Genomic DNA, 24,050 nt, shown 5'->3' with positions numbered 1-24,050 from the left:
CATGTTCTAACCCATGTTCCTAAAATCAGTAATATACACATACCAGCAAATCTGTCTATTAAAAACCTGTAGATGTCCAAATGACTCCAGAAAAGCTGACCTTCCCCTGTCAAAGGATGCTTTCACCTATGTAATTTAACATAAGATTTCAAAATAAGCTATAAAACAAAATTATATTTTTCAAAGAGATAAATAATCTGTAGTAGATCTATGGAATACAGCAGAAGTGTATCCAATCTAAAAGCTGCATTCAGACTTGATGGTTACTATTCAGGAGCACGTCCATTAAAGTTTCCCACTGAAAGATTTTCTTTAAATTATGATAGATACATCAGTATAACTGAGACACACAGTTAACTCTTTAAATTCTGTAATTATATTTCACATTTACTGTCTCAACACCCCTCAAGACAACAGTATAGAAAAATGTCAGGTCTGCAAGGCTGACTAGTACTTCACAAAGCCCATCTGAATCAGGAAAGATAGCTCACCCAAAGAAGATATGCAAACGCTACCTCAGCATCTCTGAAGTAATAAAGCTGAGAACACTCTTGTAAGGCTACAGATGTTATTGCTACCACCAGATGAAAGTTTTATCCAGATCTCCACTAGAATCCACTTAAGCAAGTTTCTCCTTAAGTTACTTTGATCTAAGCATACTTGGTTACTGTGCTCACTTCTCTAAGACTTTAGCAGTTCAAAAACACTGCTGACCTTTTTGGTTTGTCTAGTGTTACTGAAGAAATCAGTTACACAATTTTTTCAAGGTTAAAATAATTTAAAAATATTCCATTAGTATTTGATAACCACAACCCACTCTGTTCTACTTCAAGGCTGCAATATTTGAAAGGATTAACAATAAGGATTGGTCACACTTCCCAAAACACCTTCTGATCAAGAAAAACATACCTTCTCTGGTGGCAAGACACAGTACACTCTTCTACATTACAAGTTGCATACATCTTTGACACTGATGGCCAAGGCCGTGTCCAGTAGCAGAGATGAAACTGCAGTACTGAAAGTGTACGGCCATGCTTGTTGCATGGCCAGCGACCATTCAGGAAGCAGATGCAATATTAGGGTGACATTCACTTACTGACTGTCTTAATAAGAAGACTACCAAACCCAGGAAGATAAAACAAGTGTTTGAGATTTAATCCCAGCCTTGAATGCACGCAAAACCTGTTCCCATTCCATCACAGGTACATACACTGCAAGCACAAGCTGATGCTTGTTCTAAAAGAACAGAGACACACATGGAAAAGTACCTCAGGGTGGGGATTGCCACTGTTGAACTTTTTCCTTGCCAGTGAGGTTTGGCCCAATATTCTGCTCTTCTGCTGGTTACCCAACTCACCCTGCAACTCCCCTCAGACTTACTCACTGGCCTCATGTACCCAACTTCAATCCATGCAGGCCCTTTTCTTTCTATATTATTCTTCTACATCATTTTTTCCTCAAAGTATAATTTCTAAATATAGCAGCAGTGGAACAAGAAAGTGCAATATTGTCCTACCATAAAATTATAGAAGTCATCACCATTTAAGCCTTTCAAACTTGCCTCTCTTTTTACTTCTTCACATCTGGTATCACATATAAGATTTGGTGCAACCTTTCATAAACTCACTATTCTGCTTCCCACACAAATACAAACTTCGAATCCTATCTTCCCTTCCCCTTCCCAAAATTTTAAATACCCCATTGTTAAAACACACAAACAAACAAACAAGTTGCTCATTTTTCCAAGACAAATAGCCCATCTGTTTATTCCCATAAGGGTTTATTCCAGTAAGGGGTTAAAGAACACATAGCTGTACCTAATGCTGCAAGCCACAACATTCACATCCTAAACACCTGACTTCCAAATACAAAGAAAGAAGAAAAATATATCAAGTATGCACCTAAAGCAGCATGGAATCTTCTAATTTTGCTGTGCAGAAAAGAATATATCCTTTTTAGAAGTTATACACCATCAACTTATACAGTAAATGCTAAAAGAACACAATAATCACATTATACAAGTCAACTACATCTAAAGTGCTGAATGTATTGCAATATTACAATACCAGCCCTTATCTCACAACAAAATCTCTTAGGCACAATCTTACCATCAGCAAATTTACAAGACTCACTTTAATGAAAATTATATCCAAGACCATAATTTGGCTCTTAATTCAAGGATAAAATTTAGCCCTTAAGTATACAACTGAGAAAAAGACCATTAAGTCCAGTACTTATATTTCCTGAATGTTCCTACATTACTAATTTAAACTGTCACAGAATTAGGCATCAGCATAACTGCTGACCACATTAAGCCCAATAGGTATACTAGGTGAGACCACAGATCTCCCTACCTCAGCACACCATCTCAACAATGGACAGCCAAGGGAGTGTATAAGAACAAAGCTAGTATGCAGTGATACCTCCCCAGAATGCTGGGGATTAAAGCCAGGTAGTGTCTTTGAATTTGGAAGAAGAAGAAAATATAGATTAGACAATCCAGGTTCTTCTAGATGAACACCTCTTTTTGCAGAAAAGCTGAATGAATAATATGTGTAAAGAATATACATTCTGATATAAAGTTTCATTTTTAGCTGTGTAAAAAACAGTAATTGCAGTTTCTGTGCACCAAACTGTTTACTTGTACATGTTTTCAGCAATGTTCATGATGTTGGCTTTAAAACTATGCCTTGTGATTACATTAAAGGTTTACAGTATTGTATGACTGAAAAATTGAAAGGATCCAAAGAGCACTTACCTAATTTGGGTGTCATGTATTGCATAAAAATCACATCCTTCCTTGATCAAGCCTTAAAAACCAAACTCTGTGAATCATGTTAAGCCATAATACTGACAGGTGAAGGCCGATTTTGTAATAGTAGAACTGAGCTTGGTTGGACACTTATTTATTTACAAAGGTACCAAGGGCTGTCATATGTTCTCATGGAGTACAGCAACAGCCATCTGCAAATTCTAGATTTTTTTAATTTGCCTCTCATAATGTATCATATATTTAAAAAACCCCAAACCTAACACCATGATTAAGCAAACCTTGTTCTGTCACAACAATGCTTCTTCTACCTCTTTATGCAGTTACAATACACTGAATCTACCACACAAACAGCATACTGGCTAATCCTTCTTTCTTTCAACAGAAGAAAGAGAAGGATGAAGAGAGAGAAAAGCAGAAGAAATGGAGTAACATGTATCAATAAACAACAGCTTGAACTCTCGAGCTAGGGAACCACAGAGCATAAGATCTGTAGAAGTCTGACTGACCTATGACAGAAATCAGATTTTTTTTCTGCTTTCTGCACGACCTTTGGACAGGGGTGAGGGGAGTAAATAAAGACTATCAAGATCTCTGTTTACCTGAACAAGAGTTTAGGAATAGCAAACAGTAATCACACGCAAGTTTCTACAATACATTGTGTCTTGAAAAAAAGATATGCCTTAATTTTTGCCCGTTTCCCAAAGAGATGTAAATCTCAAGTAGAAAGTTTCCATACAAATGGAATGAGTTGCAATAATTTAATTTTCTATTTTGTCTACTGCATCCACTCAAGAATGCATTTACTGTATCTTCAGGGCTTTTTAGTTTTTTTGTTTAATAACAGCACTTTCATGCCTAGAGCTCCATGTACTGAGATAAAGAGATCAAGGCACCTACGTCAAAACCCACCGTGCATCACGTGAATCATAGTCTTTTTTGGTCTGTTATTATATTTGCCATTCAGACGTACACACTGGTAGCAGCCCACTCTAATGTGAAAATATGAGCTGACTCTAGAGACAGAGGTGCAGGTGAAAACACACTAAGACAGCAGTCATTTAATCAAACTCCTATTGTAGCCAGTTACAATTTTTTCCATTGTTTAAATGAACACAATGCTATTGTCTTCCATTGATCAAAAATAAACACAGCATACAGAAGATATAGTCAGGAAGGAAGGAAAAGGGGGAGGGCATGATGAAGAGGTGAGAAACACAGATATACAAACCATAGGTACAGGCGTCTACCCAGGGCTTTCTATTTTCAATTACAGTACCAGTCACCAACAGGAAAAGGCCTAATATGAGCATACAAATTGCAGGGAGTTGGTTGAGTAAGTAACAGAAGTGAGCAACTAACAGCATCTCAGAGTACTTACACATCTTATCCCCTATGAGAGGTGGAATGTGATGGTTCTGTAAGGCCTCCATGTTTCATTCAAAACACACTGTTTTATCCAAGACCAGTGCTGAAGCTGACCCAGCCCTTTGAGTGACGCTGGCTAAAGCATGCTCACGCAAGAAGCTCAATTCGCAAAGATGAAGATTAGCAGCAAAGAAATTATGATTAGCAGCTGAGTAAAGTTAGGAGTGTAAGATCTTCCCTGGTATGTCTGCAGTCAGAAAGGGGCGTATTTCTAACCCACCTGTAGTGCCAGAGTACAAATGTAAATTAACTATTAAAGTGAGCTTGTTGGAAAAATCAAACAAAAAACCCCAACGTTGCACGGTGCACAAAGACTTCTTTCAACATTTCCCATGTTAAAACATCAGGAGAAAAAGGTATTTCTGTCAACAAAAGTCTTACTTTGTGGATGTGTGAAGTAAACTTGAATAGGTAATATTTCAAGGTAGCAGCACTACCAGTAAATACTGCCTGCTCCAAACAACAACCCAAGTATCAAATCTTTGTGACACTCCATGTTTTATGTGATCCTGTGCAGTCTTGAAATTTAAATGTTGAGGAGATAGAAAGCAGTGATCAGCAAGCGATCAATATAACCATAGCCAGAAACACAGTGGCAAACTGCTACCAAAAGTAACCTGGGCTTTTATGCTGAGTTTATGAACTCCATTTACGCTGCATTGCCAATACACAATTTCTAAGCAATCATTTGGAGAAGTAACACAGAGTTAATGAAATTGAACTCTTTTGTACTTAAAGGAGTAACACATATGAAATTTCTTTCACAAGAACTGCGCAGTCACAAACCTACTGCTCCTCCTGCATGGCTGCGTACTACTGCACTTGCTAACCCTCATGCATTTACTCTGTTTTCCTCTTCGCTGTTGTCCCGCTCACTAGCTTACTGATTTACTTTCCATTCTATACCTCAGTGCCTCCTTTCTCTGTGCAATTAACTCCAGAAATTAACTCTCTCATTTTGCCAAGCATATCCTATCTAATATACCTAAAAAACCAAACATATGAAGTAAACAAAGGATATGTTACAGTAAAAGGTGTATCAAAGAAATGGGCAAAATGGAAAGAGAAGCATTTCACTTAAACTGGGACAACACAGACTGCAGATTCAATTTTCTACAAAATTACCTTAATCAAATGCTAGGGATTTCATAGCATAACTAAATTAGCAGTTCTCACTATAGCCCATAAGGATGACATATGTAAGACATTTCAGTAACTGACAAAATATGCCACTTCTAAAATATTTATTAAGTATTTGCATAACATCTGATATGGCTCTAATTTCGAATTTATTAAAAACACACACACAATCATGTTATACAAAAACCAGACATAACCACAGCTATAAGAAATAACAGCTTACTGTGGTTTCCAATGGAAAAGCAGAAAGTTTCCCATGGCTTGTTTTCTTTTAGGCAAGGAAGGAAAGTAACCTAATTCATCTAACCTAAAGAAACAACATCACCATAGCTAAATACAAGCAAACACAACTTCTGGCAATGTTGCCTTACCAATAAATATTTGCCATCTTCCACTCATTCCACTTCCCTCCTAAATTAGTCACCATCTGCTTTATCTCAACTGAGATGTCCATATTTCACCTACTACAAGGATGAATGTTGGGTATAAACACAGTGCTTGGGAGGCAAGGCAATCTATGCTGCAGGATAACAGGAAAAATGTCTCTACATGGTTACAATAATTTCCTTTTCACCACTTACTCAGAGTAAAGCAGCAAAAAAGTTCAGGTAATTTCCTGACTGGCACAGCAAGTTATAGCAAGATAGACATTCTATTAATTTTTAATTGCATTGGTTGCAGACTGAAAGCCCAAAAGGGGAGCGTTTCTTTTTAAAGCATAAAAAAGGCACTGAAACTGCTTACCTCACTCAGCTCTGCAGGGGAGTCATTTCCATATTTCATAGCAACTCCAGAATTCATGATTATACTTCTCAGAGCTTGATGATTTCTGCAGATTTTAATGCTTCGAAGCTTTGTTCAACTGATTCAATACCTTCTTCTCCAAAATTTTTCCGTCTTACACATTTTCCTCTAGACAGCCATTTTTACTCCACATCGATAGTTTAATGATGCAAGATCTTCCGAAAGAGCCAAACTGGTTTTGATTTCACAGACAATCCATTGCTGCAAGAGACTTGTTAATACTGTGAAGTGCTCAGAGAATGCAGGGAAGGAACTGCTTGCCAGGATCCCAGGGCTGTCTTAGTCCATCTGCAAGGCGTGCTTCATCTCTGCTGTCTGTTTTATGCTGCTCTTTTCCACAACTCTGTTTAAGAGCATCTCCCAATGCTGCTTAGCGTACTCAGAAAAATTTTATAAGCTTCAGGCAAGTTCGCAGAGAGATTAAAAGGAGAGTGCTGCTACAGTCTTCAGTGTTCGGGGAGGGAGAAGGGAAAAGAGAAGAAAGCTCCCCTCCCCAAGACAAACCAATGCAGTACTTCACGCTAAAGTTTCCCCTGCCAGTGAGTCTGGAGTTTAAGTGGTTTATGATCAAACACAGCTGTCTTGCTGCTGGCTAAAGGGTGCATGGAAGGGGCGGTACTAAAAGGAGAGTGCAAGTGGGCGGGAGAGAGCTAAGGAGAGTTCATTTTGGAATTACAGGCGTCTTTCCAGCTTTCTACGTACTAATTACTATACACAAACCAGTAAAGCTAAGTAACAGGAAATACCACCTGGATAACAATAAATTGGATTCCTGTTTCCCTATTCCCATGTGCAATTAAGTAAGGAAAGTTGGGGGGCTTTTGGGGGGTGGGAGTTGTAATGATTTCAAAGGTCACAGTAAGCCCAAAAGCACCATTAGAAAGCTGCAGATTTTACGTAACACACTGACATTTTACAAAGACTTTGGGAAGATGCTACTGGAAGAAGAGGAGAAAAAAGCATTTGCTTTCAACATTCAACTAATAATCTAGAAAAATCCTTAACAAACTGGATTTGTGGACATGCTGCACCCATTGCAAGAACTGACAACCTCCTTTCCCCTTCCCTTCATCCCCTAAAATACAGTGACAGCCTCACACACTTCATGATGCTGGATTATGATGTACTGTTGACATTAGAAGTAGGAAATACCATACTCTGCATCTGAAATTTACCTGATCACCTTAGTACAATGTAATTAAAGTGCCAAATGAGTTCAGAAAAAAAAACCATGAAAAACTGGAACAAATGCTATACAAGCTGTGGCATAATTCCTGCACCCTGGCAAGAACATTTACATGGAAAACAATGCTCTGCTCTCCAAGAGCAACATTTTGAAAATCATCTTGTGGTATTTTTTTTTCTCCTCTGTTAATCACAGATTAACATCAGTATGCAGACATAGGGATAATTTATCTAAATGACAATACAGAAAGTGCATTAAGAACAAGAACTAAGATAAACACATATATATCGCTCTATGACACTAACAAGCAGCAGCGCTTTCTCGGTCCCTGTCCTTCCTCCATGCCCATCATCAGGAACTGCAACTCTCCTCTGGCTCAGAGCATAAGGAGAACGTCACAATCTCTTTACAAGACTTTTTACTTTCATCCTCCAGGCCTATTTTCCAGCCTTTCCTTTCTCTTTTCTGTATTTTTCCTATTCTCCAGTTTGCTTTCTAGTAGTTCCGTATTTTTGTGTTTCACTTCCTCTTCTCATGCACACCTTGCGTTGCCTCTGTTCTTCATTATTTTCCTCATTCAGAGCATCCTCCCTGTCTCACATTTACATTCAGTTCTGCCTCTACGTTTAGTGCTTCTCTGCATATTCCTCCTTACTCATCTGCTTTGTTCCCGACATTTGTTCCCATTTACGGTCCCTCAAATACCGGCAGCGGGCTGCACTGCTCTCTGCTGGCGGATGGCTGCTGTCTCAGACACAGCAAACAAAACAACACAGTGCCACGCTCCCTGGGCAAACCACACGTTCCTCCGCCGGTGGGTAGGAAATCAGGAAGATGCAGAGTCCTCCAGACCACAGACTGCAGTATAGAACAGCATATCCACAGCAGTTTTGCACACTGATGTCCTGTGCATTAAAATGTGATTAACAGTGTTTTATACCCAGGAACAAAGGTACTGTATAATGACTTACCTTATTTCTCATACATGAGAAAAAAACTACTTCAGTTCAAAAATTCCTGCAGCTGACACAGTACATTTTAAAATGTTTTATCTTTTCCAAGTTATGCCTTCACAAATGGGAGGATGACAAAGTTTTTGTATTTTGCATCACCACCCCTATCAACTTTCATATTCCCTCTTATAGTCTGCTTAGAATCTGCTCTGATCTGATCTTTGTCCAATTCTGTCACACGTGTCAAAGGCTCACCTACACAGGGATGAGTCTCAGAATTACTCAAGAATAAAGTTTTCCTTTTCTAAAGGAAAAGCCATATTAATTATGGCTTCAATATACTGCATTTCCCATACTATATCCCTCTACTGCCAAATACTTCCCAGATGACTATAAACAGGCATTCAGAAATTCAAAGTTTTGATTTGCTTTCCTCACTCACCATTGTTCATTCCTGGCAGACTAGCCACCAGACAGACCAGAGCACATGGCACTACAGATGCATCCCAAGCATAATGGTGCAGGACACTTGAGGATCTGAACTAAATCCCCTCCATACTGTACCCCTATGCTGCACAGGGTTTTTTCCTGCCTCTTTCCTACTCCATACAGTAACACGATGGGAAGAGACAGAGATACTGATTGAAAAACAACAGCAGAATTCAGTTTCAGATGTGCACAAGAACTTGGGAGATACGTGCAGATATTTTCAGAACACAGTTCATTTAAAATTCAAAAATTAATTGTAACTCACATGCAAATTATTGAAACAGTTAAACCAAACTCTGATGAAAAATGATTTTACTTTAACCGCAGCTGACTCCCACTGCAATCTCTGCATGCTTGCACTAAGTGGTACGGGATTACACATTTCTCAGTTGGAAAGCATCAACTGTTAGTTTTAACTAATCCATAAATACTGGCACTGCTTGTTTCAATGTCCTTATAAACTTTGCAGGCATCTCTTTATTGTGGAGGGCTAGCTAAGACTAAATGTAATCATTCTTCTAAAATAGTTACTATTATATCACATTTTTAAAATACTCAGCAGCATCAAGAACATATTCTGAATACCTGAAGATGTAGAACTTGTTCCTCTGTGAAATGTCATATTACCTAGCACTCCTACAAATCCATTTACTAACTGAATAGAAACATTACATCACAACATCAAATTCCCAGATAGACCTGACCAATTGTCTCCAGGCAGTTTCACCATCCTCAGATACATGTAAGTGATCTTATACAGTAGCAGGGTACTAAGAACTTTGTTGATGCCAAAGTATATTTTCCTACTGGCTTGTGCCAAAGGCAGGCTTCAAAGAAGACAAAAAATCTCAAGTATACCAATTTTGCATTGCCATGAAAAGAACAGAGCACCCTCTGATCCAGCAAGAGTCCCTCTCTGTTTCTGTTTGGCAGCTGACTGTTCATTCCCACTCTCTCTGACTCAGTTCCTCACCTAGGATAGTGATGCTCCCTTGCCCTCAACGTTGTGCCTGTCTTCTTTAGCCTCTACACTCTGGGAGGGAGGTGGGGTTAGGATGAGAATGGGAGGAGGAATCTCTTAACCTGCAGATGTACATTTCTCAGCCCAAGAAGACATGGTCTCAGTGGATGCCTCAGTGTATGTGTACTCTATACTATGATACGAACAAGAAGGTGGAAACAAGAAGCTGGATGAACCTGTCACCAACACTTTCAGAAACAACATCCACCAAACACATTCAGACCAGACATAGGCACCAGCCTCGGCTTCCACCCAGTCTCAGTGCACTCTGTACCTCTAAAGCACTCATGATGCATACTGCTTGTAGGTAAGTGCACCTGAATGGACAGATTCTTCCCAAGATAATGTCAGAATTATCCAGTAACAACCATTAGTGTGGCCAGTTTGCTGATTGTTGATCTAATAATCTTATGGCCACTCTATTCCATTTGCTTACTCTTATTAAACTGTAGTAAAAGAATCATTGACATGTATCTGAGATTCACTGAGGAGCCTACCTTTTGACTGTATCTGAATAATCATTTAATAAGATTTATTCTATCACCTGGTGTAAAAGGATTATTTTGGGACAAGATACAACTCTCCTGCCCTTCTTTACTTTTGAAACTGCCAGAGAGTACTGAAAAAAAATAGCACTGTAGTTATTTTACAATGTTTCTTCCTCATGTCTCAGTAATTACAAAACACTATTTCTTAACAGTTATTGGAGCAGGTGTGACAAATGCCACACATGAATGTTCCTTCTTTGTCTTGACATCTGCAGAGTGAAAACTACAGCATAAAAGCAATTATCTATTAAATACATATGTATCACAATTCTTCAGCATAGTGTGTACCACTTTCTGAGAAGCAGTTTCACTTTGCATACAACATGCACGATTAGCTGATAGCAATGCCAGGATGTACGAAATAAGGCTTTCTTGGTTGGTTGTTTAATTAGCTCTGTAATTGAAATACAACTAATTGAAGTCCACTGAGCATTTAGTTCATGTTTGCTTGTTTCAGTATCATCTTTACAGTTACAGCAGCACCCTGCACAATCCCACACGCAAATAAATTACACTTTCAAATATTGCAAAATCTGCTACACACAATTTGAGTACAACATGGTTTTGTTCTCATTCTGGCACAAAATACACAGGTGTAGTGCCAAAGTCTAAGTTTCCACAAAATAGTAGCACTCAGAAGGTTAGTGTGAAGGCTAAACTTGGAAGTGGAAATTCAATACAAGTAGTTGGATAATGTTTCCAGAAAATTCTTTATTCAATAGCACTAATGCACTATGATTTTAAAAGGGAGAGGCTGAAAGGGATGGTAGGTTCTTCCTGATGCAAACATTAATGCTAGTGAAGGTTATGCACCTAGGTTGAGAGAAAAAAATCCAACTCATTTGAAACCATTGCAAGTAACCTTATACTGGAGAACGAAGCGCTCTCTCTGAAGAAAACACAAGCAAATTTCTCTTCTCTTCTTCAATCACACCATCTTGATTAGTCTAAAACAGATAACATGTCTAGAATAATGTAATTTCCAAATAGCACTTCAGTCAGCTACTCTCACCTGTTCACCCTTTCTTAAATGCTTAATCCACTTAAAAACTCATGTCCTTGACCTGACCAATCTCCTCGGGAGTTCACATTTGATCCCTTTTTCCATCCTCCAGTATTTCACGCCATGAAGCCACTCACCAGCCTGTCAAACAGACACTCTTATTTTCTGTCATTTCATCCAAAGTCGTGGCATTCATTTTGATTCTCTCTGACCCCACAGAGCCTTAGCATCAGGTCAGGACCGGAAAAAGACCAGGGAGTCAATGTGTGCCTGTTATTCATGTTAGAGACTTGTCTGTGAGGACAACAGGGAGAGATGGTAGCAGTTTCTATGCTCCTTCCACGCTGCAGCCACCTAATTATCATCACTGTTCATTTGCCTCTTGCTTAAAAACACAAACAAGGCCATTCTGTAAACTACGATTCATGCCATCATACTTCTGCTTAGCTTCCCTTCACTGTCCAGCATTCTCTCAGTTCGGTCAGGCATTCCTCCCATTATTAACCACAAGGTAAATTCACTGATTTTACTTTCAGTCCTTACAATCTTGTAGCCATTCTGATTTAACTTCCCTAGATACAGTCTGTGGTTTTGCATACTTATTGCTCTAAAAGATGACCACTCTTAGTAAAATGCCTGTGGATTAATCCTACCTTTAAGATACCTACTCTTCTACTCTATCAGAACTTGTATTCCCTCACTTTTATCAGCTGTGAATTGAATCTCCAAAAATTCTCACTTGCATAAGAAAGATTTGCCAGAACTCCTCTGCTAACTCTCTTCTATTTTTCCCAATCCCTGATAGTGAGATTTCCTCATTTACATTCTCTCCTTACTCATAAACTCTCTTGGGTTTCTATCTTGTCCTTCATACACTCTCATTTCCAGTTCCAGTCCACAGTCATGATCTCGTCTCTGTAAACATTCAGCAACTCTATTCATCAGCTGCCCTCTTTTCTTTTACTCTTGTACTCTTCCAAGACATCTATGTGTGGTGACTCTGTAATTATTTTCCTTAATTATAAGATTTCTGTCCACTCTGACTTCCATTACCACTGGCGTAGTGAACACACAACTCCCTGACCTGGATCAGTGACCATGTAAGTGGCTACAATGACACAGAGGCCCCCGGTTTACATCAGAGATGTATTTGGATGCTTCACTCCCCACCTAGCCAAGCATCTCACTTCACTATCTGTGGTCAAGACCTCTTCTCAATGTTTAACAGATGAACTGATACATACTTTTTGGCTACATGTATATATATACACACACATATATACATATTTATGTATATGTAGTGTGTGTGACATTGTATGTATACATACTTACACAAACAAGTATACACATATATAACTCATATATGTGTGTGTACTCTTATCTATATAAATGTACATATATATGTATGTATATATAAGTATTTGAAAGTTTGGATTCACTAAAATATTCCATTTGAAACATTTTCAATCAGATGAATTCTGGCAAATGCAAGACAAGTGCCTGACAGATCCCTGCTTGAAGCTCTACGAGACTTTTTGGCTGGCATGAACACTTAAATAACAAGAGCATCAGCGTCACTGAACACTTACAGGGTTTGGAGAGCTTTCATTTTTGGCAGAAATTATAACAAAAATTACTTCAACAATAATGTGAGCTGAAATGATACATATAAAACCTCTGGTGAACCAAGCTGCCTAGTTTTCAACCAGATTTATTTTACTATGAACAAATTAAAGATTATTGCAGTTGAATTCCTACAGACCTCATCTGAAGTTTGTTTAACTTGCTATCTTCCTTGGCTTTATAGTTTAGTGGCTGCTTATGAAGATCCGCAAGTTAGTCAACAGATCACTTCTCAAATCCCTAACTATCTACTATCTAGTAAATATGAATATTTCTTTATTTTTCTGAAGATCTGCTTTTTTCTCTCCCTGGATAGCTAAACATAAAATCCAAGCTGTCTATTCTAACCCCCAGTCTGGTCTATAAAATGCAATTTTTTGCTCTTTTAAGTGCTTTGCCATGTACCTTTTAAATCTCTCCAGTGACTTTTTTCCTATACATCATCCTACATTTAAGCTTCTCATCATAATCTTTCAAAACTGCCTTACCTCTGCCTCACTCACTTATATTTCAGTCTTCATATCTGTAATTTTCATTTTACATTGGGAGGGACATCGAACAACCCTGCTTCAGCACATACGGTGTCTCTGACTTTCTTTCATGGTCTGGGTGGTTCTACAGTCCAAGACCTGTTTATAATTTTCTTAAAGACACTTACTTCAGGTTCATGAAACATGATTACAAAGCTAAAATCTTCTCTACTTCCAGGCCTCATCTGCATAGTGCCTTACTTCATTAAGTTTAGAAATTACTTGCTAAATATTTCTAGTGTTTACTCACAGGTAAAGGTCTATCAATCAACTAAACCAAATCAAAGAAACCAATTAATCTCTTTTTAAAAAAAAAGTCTTGTTTTTTCTGTCTTCACAATTTAGAATCCTGGCACAAGACATTTCATCATTATGAAGAAACACCTGGCACTCACACAGGTGCTACACAAAGACTTTTCCCTCCTTTTCTATAATGCATACCAGACAATCAATATTCATGTAAAAATTTTATTCAACCAATAATATGCACTTATAGTCTCTTTAAAAATTCATAGGGTAGAAAGATTCAGTGTCTTTTTCTCCAGTCAATTACCTAAAATTATAGCTTCAAGCGGGTAAAGTAATACAAAACTCAGTGCAGGAAATTAGAGATGGCTATTTAGCTTAAAGACACAAACCTCACATGGGTACATCAGTGGGGTTCTTATTTCATTATGAACTCTTCACAGAACAGACACTGCCCTTCCTGGAACTCAAAAGTTTACTTTGATTGCTTCCTACCATGATAAAAAGTGGAGTTTACCACCGCAACATAGCTATTATAATAATCTGTCTCCCAGATGGGAAGTAATAATGTGGTTTTCTAGCCCAAAATGAAGCAATCATGCTGAAAAAAGTTCTTCACAAAAAGTGGAAACAGTAAGCACAAGAGCATGTCTGTGCAAAAGTACTCACCTCCCATTTTCTCTGCATTGGCACCAAAACAGTTCACCAAAACAGCTCACCAAAACAGCTGTGCTGATAACCATATATTCATTTAAGAAAACACCAGAACAAAAAGAGAAGCAGGGGGTTTGAACAGTAACAGCATCCTGCAACTGCCTCAGGTCAATGTCCCAGACCTAACAGTGACAGACAAACAATTCCAGGGAGCAGGAGCATCTTGATGAATTTAACTATGGCACTGACAGGCTTCTATGGAAACCCTGCCTTGTCTTGCTTGGTTGTCAGGATAATGGTTGATTACTGCATTATAACTGAACCAGCACTGAACTGCAAAAGCATTTAGAGTCTGTTTTCAACTATGCACTGCAGTTAAGATTTTCACTTTATTATCAAAATTCCATGTAACCAAAACATAAGAGTTTAGTATGCATGCAGAATGGGAAGGAGAGTAAACCATCTCATCTTTCTAATAAATGAGGATCCACAGAATCTCAGCATTGCCAACTGCAACTATGTCAGGTCCACAGTTCACACCCAGAGAACAGGCAGAAAAGTTGATAAAACAGAAGACCCTGTGACAGAAGCTATATGGTAATCTTTCTGGCACACCAGAACCCAGGAGGTTAATGTTGCTTCAACAGACTAATCCCAGGTCTCAGGCTCAGTTTACCAGTGCCAAGCAAAGTAATAATATTAAAATGTATAGCTGTGTGCAGTGGTGTTGGCCCAATGTACTAGATGAATTGTTCTTCATTTCATACAACTGAAAAAAAAAAGTTTGAAAAAGTAAGAAGATCTGAACACCTGCACTGGAGTTAGAGCTCCCTTAACTACGGCAAACAAAATGGGATGCATAAAGACAGTTTCTAAGCAATGAGGGGGGGAAAAATACAGAGTACTTGCAACTAAGTTAAATTAGAAGTTTTGAAACTTCGTTAGTAGACCTTCAAACATTTACTTAACACACACTTGTTAAGATTCCCTTTTCTACAGCAACTGATTGCCACACGCCAGTTCCCATCATCCAATTACAACCATAGAACTAGGTCAAACTCCATCATTCTGTGCACTTCACCTTCGTTATATGCTTGTAAGACATATTGTTCAACTGCCACAAAAAAGATCCAATTAAAAGCCTCAGTCAAAAAGATCTATTAAAAGGCTGCCTGAACATATGTGCCCTGTGCTGACACCCATCACATTGTGCTGTGATCATCTGCAGATGGAAATAGTAACAGAATTCAGAAAAAAAAAAAAAAAACCCAAAACAAAACACCAAAAAAAGAACCTCCACATATACACTACTGAAGGGAATTTTCAAGGAAGTTTATAATTTGCCTTTTGCTCATCTCTATGCTGTTATGATCCAGTAAGTTCAAAAGACAGAACAACTACAATTCATATAAAATGGATGAGTCCTGGCAGACCTAATCCATAATGTCCATTTTAACTTAAAAGTGACAAATGAGTAACCAAGCATTTGTAGAGGGCTATGGAAGCCAGAACTGTATAAACACAATGCATAATTCTATTACATCTGATGCATGCTTCAGACAAACAAACTCCATTACAATGCTGACTTGAAATCAAAGACAAACAGGAAACAGCTTCCCACTTCCCTAAACATAAAAAAGTCTATCAGACAAAACTGCCTTTATGCCTGCTTTCTGACAAGCCAAGCCTCCTGAATCTATATTCCAATAATCAGTTCTTGCTTTAATGGAATTCTTAGATTCTATTTTTAGCCTGGCGGAATGGAAACGTTTCCTAATTTGGAAACAAAAGGCAGAAAAGGCAAGGTTATCTTGGGCACAAATATTTTACAAAGAGTAGGCTCTACTGTCTGTACCACAAGAATCTTCTTCAACTTCAGGCTTTCCTAGTTAACAAGGTTCTGGCTGAAGGAATCATTAGGCTACACTTTTACAGTAATAACTTTTATTGGCATGAAAAAGAGATTGTAATACACGTTGTATACAGGACATGGAAAACAAATGGGTGCAAGGGGAGGGGAGGAAGAGACCCAGTTCCCATGGTTTACTGTAACAGTATGCACTGGTTCCCAAATACAGAACAGACTCCCCAGCAAAATAACTTGGGAAAAATCAATCTGTGCCCAAGTAACTGAATTCTGACATAGCCTACAAAGTGGCTATAGCACTGCATAAATTCCTTGATATACACAGAATCTGTTTCTTATCCACACTAGCCTCATGCAGAGTGACTAGAAAGGCATTACTCTCTCCCATTCAAAAAGATGTGCTTTGAGAGCATGGGATACCTGATGCTTTGGGGCCAAATTTCCTTGTCTATAAGGGGAGGGGTGAGGAAGGTGAAGGAGCAGCACTTCCCAAACCAAAGAACAAACAAGCTTGATTTAAAAACAGAGAATATTTGGAGAGAGTGGGAAGTGGAAAAAGGGGCAGACATTGCCAGAAGAGGACTTACCAGTATTACTGAGTTATAAAACCATAAAAACTTTAGAAATTAAAGGAGACACTTTACAGTAGGTTCTCATTAACAGGGATGTCCAACGAAAGTAGCCTACAAACCAAGCATGGGATCACCTTACACAGTACAGTTGTCTTCAGACTTCCTTGATACTTTCCCTTAAAACATCATTTCCCAAAACAAATACCTGCCTGATTTCAATAAAATTCACATTTCATTTACAGCTAATGGCTATAAACTATACAATAGAGAAAATGGTTCATATTTAGGACGGCTGTAAGAGTAAACACCTAGACTGCCACAAATCTCTATGAAGGCCTGTTTTCCTCATCCCCTACAAAAGTATTTTTGCTTTTTTGGCAACTAGACAATCCTTCCTGGCTTTAAGGAGTCAATTTTCAAATCTATATTTACTAGCTTAGTTAAAATGAGCCAAAAATGTAGCTTAAAAAATTACAGTACACATACAAAGTTTACAGCTTTTTGGGAGGGTGAAGAGTACGGGGGTTTTAAGCAGTATAATTTTTACTCTCTAAACATGCTAACATTACAGTGCAAAATAAAAACTTACACACATAAGATGGACAAGCAGACATCTGTAATCAGCAGACAATCTGATCATATCAGTCTTTGTAAGGAAAGACTGTTGGTTACATATGTACATCCCTTGCTAGTCACACAGCAAAAGGACACTAGAAATATCGGTAGACTGACTTACAGCCAAACTGGGAGGTGAGGTAGGAAGTAACAGAATAATTGATGTATTGTGAAGTGCTGGAGAAAGGGCTGGACAAAGAGATTAAATTCAGCATTTTGAATTTCACTACAGAACATCATATGTGAATATATGCCAAAAACCAAGCGTCTCTACAATATTCTCTTGCTAAAGTACTAAGTACACTTCATAACATTAAGGCATTGCAAGAAATCATTATATGCTCAATGTGGATCACTTAGTTTACGTATACATGCATCTCAGAGCACACAAATGGTTGTTGTGACTCAGGATGAAACAGCCCATTAATGCCGTTTCAAGCAGTTATCTAAAACTAGCTGTACTAGAGTCTGACATAAATGTAAACACAATGATAATATTAAGTGTGCTCTTTTATGCACAAAAGCTGTTTGTATAAATAAGCCATAGCACATTAGGTTTCCCTGATTATGGAGCATATCATCTAGGTGGAAAAGGAAAAGCCACCATTTTATACCTGAAAAATGTAATTGTGACTTTTGGAATATTATCACTCAGTATAACCTATGTCAACTAAAAAGAATAGCTTTCTAAAAACAATGGTTCTCTCTGTCATAACTTGCAGCTCAATGCTCTGAAGGAGGAAAAATTAGCAATGCAAACATTCACTAAGTCTGACTAAGGAAGGGTATTGGTACTGCAGTAAGAATATCTATTTTCAGATAACATGACACTTAAGACAAAGACATTAAGTTCTCATCTACGAGTGATCATGCTGAGAAACTAATGCTAATACAACTACATATTGCTTTGCTATGAATATTTTCAGTATGCCTTCATACTTCATAAACTTTTGGGTTGTGTACCCAATAGAGACGATACCTGCATTTAGCACAGAGAGTCCACAGTCAGAGTTAAAATCCGTTTAGCCACCTTAATTCTGCGGTACAGAAAGCATACCCTGTCACACAGATGCATGATCAAAATGGTCATTCTCAAGCTCAACAAAGTCTTTAGTACCTCCAAATGAGGTATGTGCACAAAAATCAGGAATAGCTGAGGAAGAGTATATACCAGAGTAGTTACGAAAAGATGCATTAAGAATCTTGTTGCATTAGCTTTCTGTTTCATTCCTGATGGAGGCATTCCAAAACCAGCTCCCCTTAAGTTAAGAAATAAGTGCAGATTTGGCAGGTGGAGCAACCTGCGCCAATGCCCTCCTACCTTGACACATCCATCTTGGATTATCTTGGACATAACAACAAGATGCTGCAGAGGAAGGGATGCTGACAACTCCGAGTTAGTAAGAAGAAGCCCTTCTCTCAGAGTTAGTAAAAACAACTGTACCTGTGGCACTTGCATGACTGCTTTGAGGAGGAAATAGTAACATGGGCTTCTAAAAGCAAGTGGTCATGAAGAAATCCTACCATAGTCTATTCTCAAAAATATAGCTGTGCTCTTTCTGCAAGTCAGCCATACCCTCATCAAATCTTTCTAAATGTTTTCAACTAGAAGAGCTCTGGCAAGGAAGTGCAGTCAAAGAGCTTCCAACATAGCTGGAGTGTCTTTGGAAGGAAAAATCAGAGATTAAAGGATCCTGGATCACCCCAGGCCAGGGACTATATAGTTAAAAAAAACCCCCATATATCAACATACTTGGGGTCACATTTTAAAAATGTAAAATCTCTGTGGAGAAACTTTCTCAGCAAACCAGAGTTACTTACAGCTAAAAAGCCAGAGGTATGAGATCATATCATCAGGGCAAATGAAACAATCCCAATTGGTTTTACATATGTAACTGTAAAATATACATTCATCTGAAAACAACACTGAATTAAGGCAACAGAAACTAACAGTAAGTACACAGACACGTATTAGCATTTATATGTACACATTCTACTAAAAAGCCCAAAATCAAGTCTATTTAAGCACGTGCATGGAGAATATGAAAAGGGGATCAAACACATCCAAATCTTATTGCTTCAGCTTATTAAACGTTACTGGAATTCTAATGTGAAACATGCCTATCTTATCAAGATGCTGCCCCATGCAATGTTTTCAGAGAACAGCAATACTTGAGCTCCTACAAGAGTGTTATCCCTCCTGATGGCACCACAGGGAACACATCAAGATTGCATAGCCGCCTGGGTCGTGAACAGATGTGACACCACATGAATCAGCTATTTCACTGCAGTTATATGACTATCCACACTAGCAATCCTTGCCCAACTTAGAAGATTCAAGTACAAATAAAAAACAGCTCCCAAACATGCACACACACAAAGAAATGCTTGAATTCTTTTCTATCCATGAAGAATATTTAAATTATTTACATCCCAATGCAATACAAACAAGCTCATAAATGATTACATTTGAAACACGTACAAGGGTTCCCATCAGAGATATTTGCTGTAGTATTTAACCTACTGGCACAAACAGGTACATCATCAGTAAGTGGTGACAGGTCATGTTAAAGGTTAATATGTTAGTCATAAATAATGGTACCAAGGTGAAGAGCCATCAAGAGAAATGTGTTCTTAATATTTAGGTGTAAAAATGTGAATCTGAAAAATGCTGAAGGAGTTACACATCCTATGAAGACTACAGAATAAATTATTCAGGTAAAACAAAAGCTGAATCTGAACATGTGTTAATAAACCAAAACATAGCAAAATGACATGAAATGAGCACATAAAAACATATTCAATGAATACGAATGGTTAAATGTCAAACAGCACTTTTAAAAGATTTGCATCATTCATGTGAAGGAATAGGAATAACACTTCAGAGCAGGATTTCAAAAATGCATTAAGAAGGTTCACTTCATAAAAGCTAAGCAAAGTGCTAGTGGACTGACGTTCCTTTAGCTCTTGCAAATGGAAAACTTAAATGTTAAGGGCAGCATGGAGACTCTCTGTACTGACTGAAGAATATAATATATGCTGTAGAAGAACATAATCACCACAGGGATGTCTTTAGCCTGACTGCACAGTTTAAAACCAAAAGAAGGCTGTCAGAAAGAAAAACAGGAAACTAAATAACAGGAGTTGACACTTCAAGGTGCTGACAGAAAAACATCACATGACTTCTCAGAGAGCACCTAACTGATTTATGTTCACCCATACAATAGTTAGTTTGTTAGACATCTGAGACGAAAGTCTAAACATCTACAAAGAAATGTAAAAAACACTGCATTCAAGAGTGTGTCCATATGGCCTGTGTAGATGCATTTGGCAGAAGCTGCCAGGAACTGTCCATCCAGGAGCAGGATGACACAGAAAGGCTCTCTCTGCTTTTTCGTAAGCACTCTGAAGAAGATAAACCTCTCTGATTAACTCCAGAAGCATTCAGAGTTCCAGAGAGAAACAGACCCTGCACAGAGCCTGTTTTTAAATCTTTGTCCTTCTATTACACAGCTTCACAGAAAGAAACACAATCAAATCCTGAAGGGAAGAAATGCGGTTATTAAACCCCATCAGTTTTTTTGAAGTAATCCTTGTTACAGTACAAAGGAGTCTGTCCAGCTCCTTGTATACAACTGGAAAAGCTCCCTGAATTCAACCCATAAAAATGTGAAAGCTGAGATCTGCCATTTCTGAGAATGAATGCAAGCGAGCAGCTTGGCTTGTCACTGTGGCAAATGCAGTTAGGTAAAACAATCTGATACAGACAAGGAAGTACCCATATTAAATCACAGCTCTCAGAAGGCTATGTTTACCTCCCTAAAGAGTCTAAATTTAGACTGCAGTAAGCATGCCCCTCATTACTAAAAATTGTCTAAAGGCAATAAATGTAAATAATGAAAAACAAAATAAACCATTCTCTCCATTTTCTCCCATTCCTTTCTCTCTCCGTTTTCACAAAGCAAAAGCAAAAATTTACATATGACCCATGACACCAATGCTCAGCAGGAGTCAAACAGAGATGCTACTGTATTCAACTACATATAAATGAGAGACTGCTGATTCTACTACGGTTTGAAAGAACATTGAAAGAATATTTAAAAGCAGAAGTAAAGGAGATGCTTGTTAAAACAAAGATAGGCATCTTTCATGACAGTAAGCATAGAAGGAATTCAGATATGTGAATAAAAAGAAAGCCATAATATCTGGAGATCTTTATTTCTTATGAGCCTTCAGCATTTTTAAGATTTCTACATGTCATAGCAATGCAGTAGCCTTCACACTGCATTCTTGAATAACACTGCACACCTGTGTCTTCGTATTTGCAAATGTACAACAGGTTACCAAAGCCCATAATTTCTGAATCATCACCAGTCAGGAGCATAGCCAGAGGATGTATTAGTACACATCCACCCTTAAAACTGAATGAACTCCAGATCCAAAAATGACACAGCAACTCATAGTTCCTAATCCAGAAATAAAAGTATGCAAGCCACTCTTTTTGCATAGCTATATTGGTCTTAAGCAGCTCTACTTAAACTTCTGTTAAAGTACATTCTACATCAAATATGAAACAGCTCATGTCTCTCCAAAATCATAATTTTTAACCAAGTCAGTCAAGGCTAAGGAACATGTGTAACTGAACAGGAAATTGTATGTTGATTCACTCACTATCCTCCTCAGTCCTAGACTTGCACCTTTTTAATGGATTATTGTGAGAGCAGTGTTCAGTGTGGGGAAGTACTTGTTTTACCAGTATGGTTTGATTTGAGTTTGGCAGTATTTTCATACAATACATTTCAGAGAACGCAGGGCAAAACAGAGCTCAGGAAACATTCAAAAAAACAGTGACTCACAATCTTCAAATCAGTTCAATATCCACCTATTAGTAGTTACATTTAGATGATGTTTCTTGCCTTGATGACGATGACGTTACTCAAGGCAGGGTCAAATGTCTTACTGGAGAAAACACACATCTACTGTTCCTGTTCTATCTCCAAAGTCTACTAAAAGAGCTACTAGATTGGATGGACATGATTGTTCTTTTACAAATCTACATGTTCTCTCTTACTCACTTAAAATTGCTCACATTTCCAGAAAACTACTGGAATGTATAAATAAAGCTGGTAACTGGCCTATAATTTCCCAGGTCTTCCATCTTACTGTCTTTATAATACATGTGTGCCTGCTCATTTGCTGTTGTTTCCCGTTTCCATACGCTTCTGTCCAGTTTTGAATATAAAGAGTTTATGATTTATTGCAGTTGAGCCCTTACTATCCCTCCTATTGAAAATGAGGACACAATTCCTTTAAGGAACTGTCAACTTCCTTGAACTCTCTTCTCCCTTAGGTAAGTTTTAATATCTACATATTTTTACTCTGCCTATGGAAACTAGGTCCTGTATCAGCTCATGATCAGGAACTTAAATAAAACTTAGAAGGGTTTTGAAAACACTTTCAGAATAATTTTCATCATTTTCTTTTTAAATAATGCAGCTTAAAGATGTTGATTTTCCTCTGTTGCCAGCAATCGCTTCCATCAGACATTAAGTCTTGAGCAGGATGCTGGACTAAATAACCTCCTGAGGTTCTCTTACAGCCTGAATTATCCTAAGATACAAGGAGTCTATTTCATCAAAGTCAAGTGTACCAATAAGCAGTCATTTTAAAAATGAGACACTTTTCCCATTCATTTTAGGATTTTTTACTTCTCCGCTTAAAACTCCTGTGCAGCATAAATCAGAAACATGCTACAAAATGGGTGGTCTTTTATAACATGCCTGGCTTAAAATTAAAACACGAACTTGATCCCAATACACTGTTGGGGAAGCAAAAAATAATGCCCTACTCCTTCAACAGTTACATGTTTCTTTACAACAGAGAATAGTTCTTGCCTATAGAAATAAAGCAGCACAGTGCTAGCACACCAAGGGTTTAAAACAATCATCAAACAATTTAGTGGGCAGTAATGAAATATCATGGGAAGAATTTTTCTGCACAACAGTTCTGAACAATTTGACACCACACTTAAAATATTAATTGCTAGGGGGTTTTCAGACGCAACTCTTCTTCTGTTAAATTGTATAAATTAAGAACTTCAGTTTGGCTGCTCACAGACTCCTACCCTGTTTGATGAAACTCAGTTATACAAGCTTTGGAAATACTATACACCTGCCAACTTCTAAAATCACATTGGTTTTCTGGTAAATGAAAAGCAACAGCAGCATTGCTTCCATGAAGGCTCAAAGGCTCTAAGGCTGGAATTAATATGCTTCTTTGGAAAAAAATAAGAAAAAATTTCTGCAAAACTTAAAAGCAGAAGCAAGAAGCAAAATGCACTTACAGTGTTAGCAAGTTCTAAGTAGCTTCCTCCAACAGAGCTGCTAAAATTTGAGGCCTGAGCTAGAAGTCTTTGCAGAGCAGCCTGTTGAGTCACATTGCTTCCACCATACTCCATTGCCTTTTGTAGTGTAAAATGACTCTGGAAGTCTGGACTCTGAAGGTCTCTTGCTCCTGAATCATACTCCCAGCTTTCTCTGGCTCCTGATAAGGCACCTAAAATGCAGAAATGGGAAAACATTGTAGTATGGACTGTGTATAA

General features: G+C 38.0%; 1 protein-coding gene across 4 annotated transcripts in view; it reads right to left on the bottom strand.

The window, feature by feature from the left end:
• MCC (MCC regulator of WNT signaling pathway) overlaps positions 1–24,050 on the bottom strand; it is a 223,927-nt gene that overhangs the window by 161,473 nt on the left and 38,404 nt on the right. For 2 of the 4 annotated variants that reach the window (XM_074856975.1, XM_074856976.1), the window contains one exon: positions 23,793–24,004. In XM_074856975.1, the coding sequence (XP_074713076.1) occupies positions 23,793–24,004 (212 nt within the window). Of the gene's footprint in view, positions 1–6,082; positions 6,687–23,792; positions 24,005–24,050 lie in introns of those variants that run through there. The other 2 variants (XM_074856977.1, XM_074856978.1) reach the window with 2 other exon arrangements.

Source organism: Strix uralensis, chromosome Z, assembly GCF_047716275.1.
Source record: "Strix uralensis isolate ZFMK-TIS-50842 chromosome Z, bStrUra1, whole genome shotgun sequence".
Lineage (NCBI taxonomy): Eukaryota > Metazoa > Chordata > Aves > Strigiformes > Strigidae > Strix > Strix uralensis.
The sequence above is the reverse complement of the archived record's forward strand: the minus strand, read 5'-3'. Positions and strand labels throughout refer to the sequence as shown.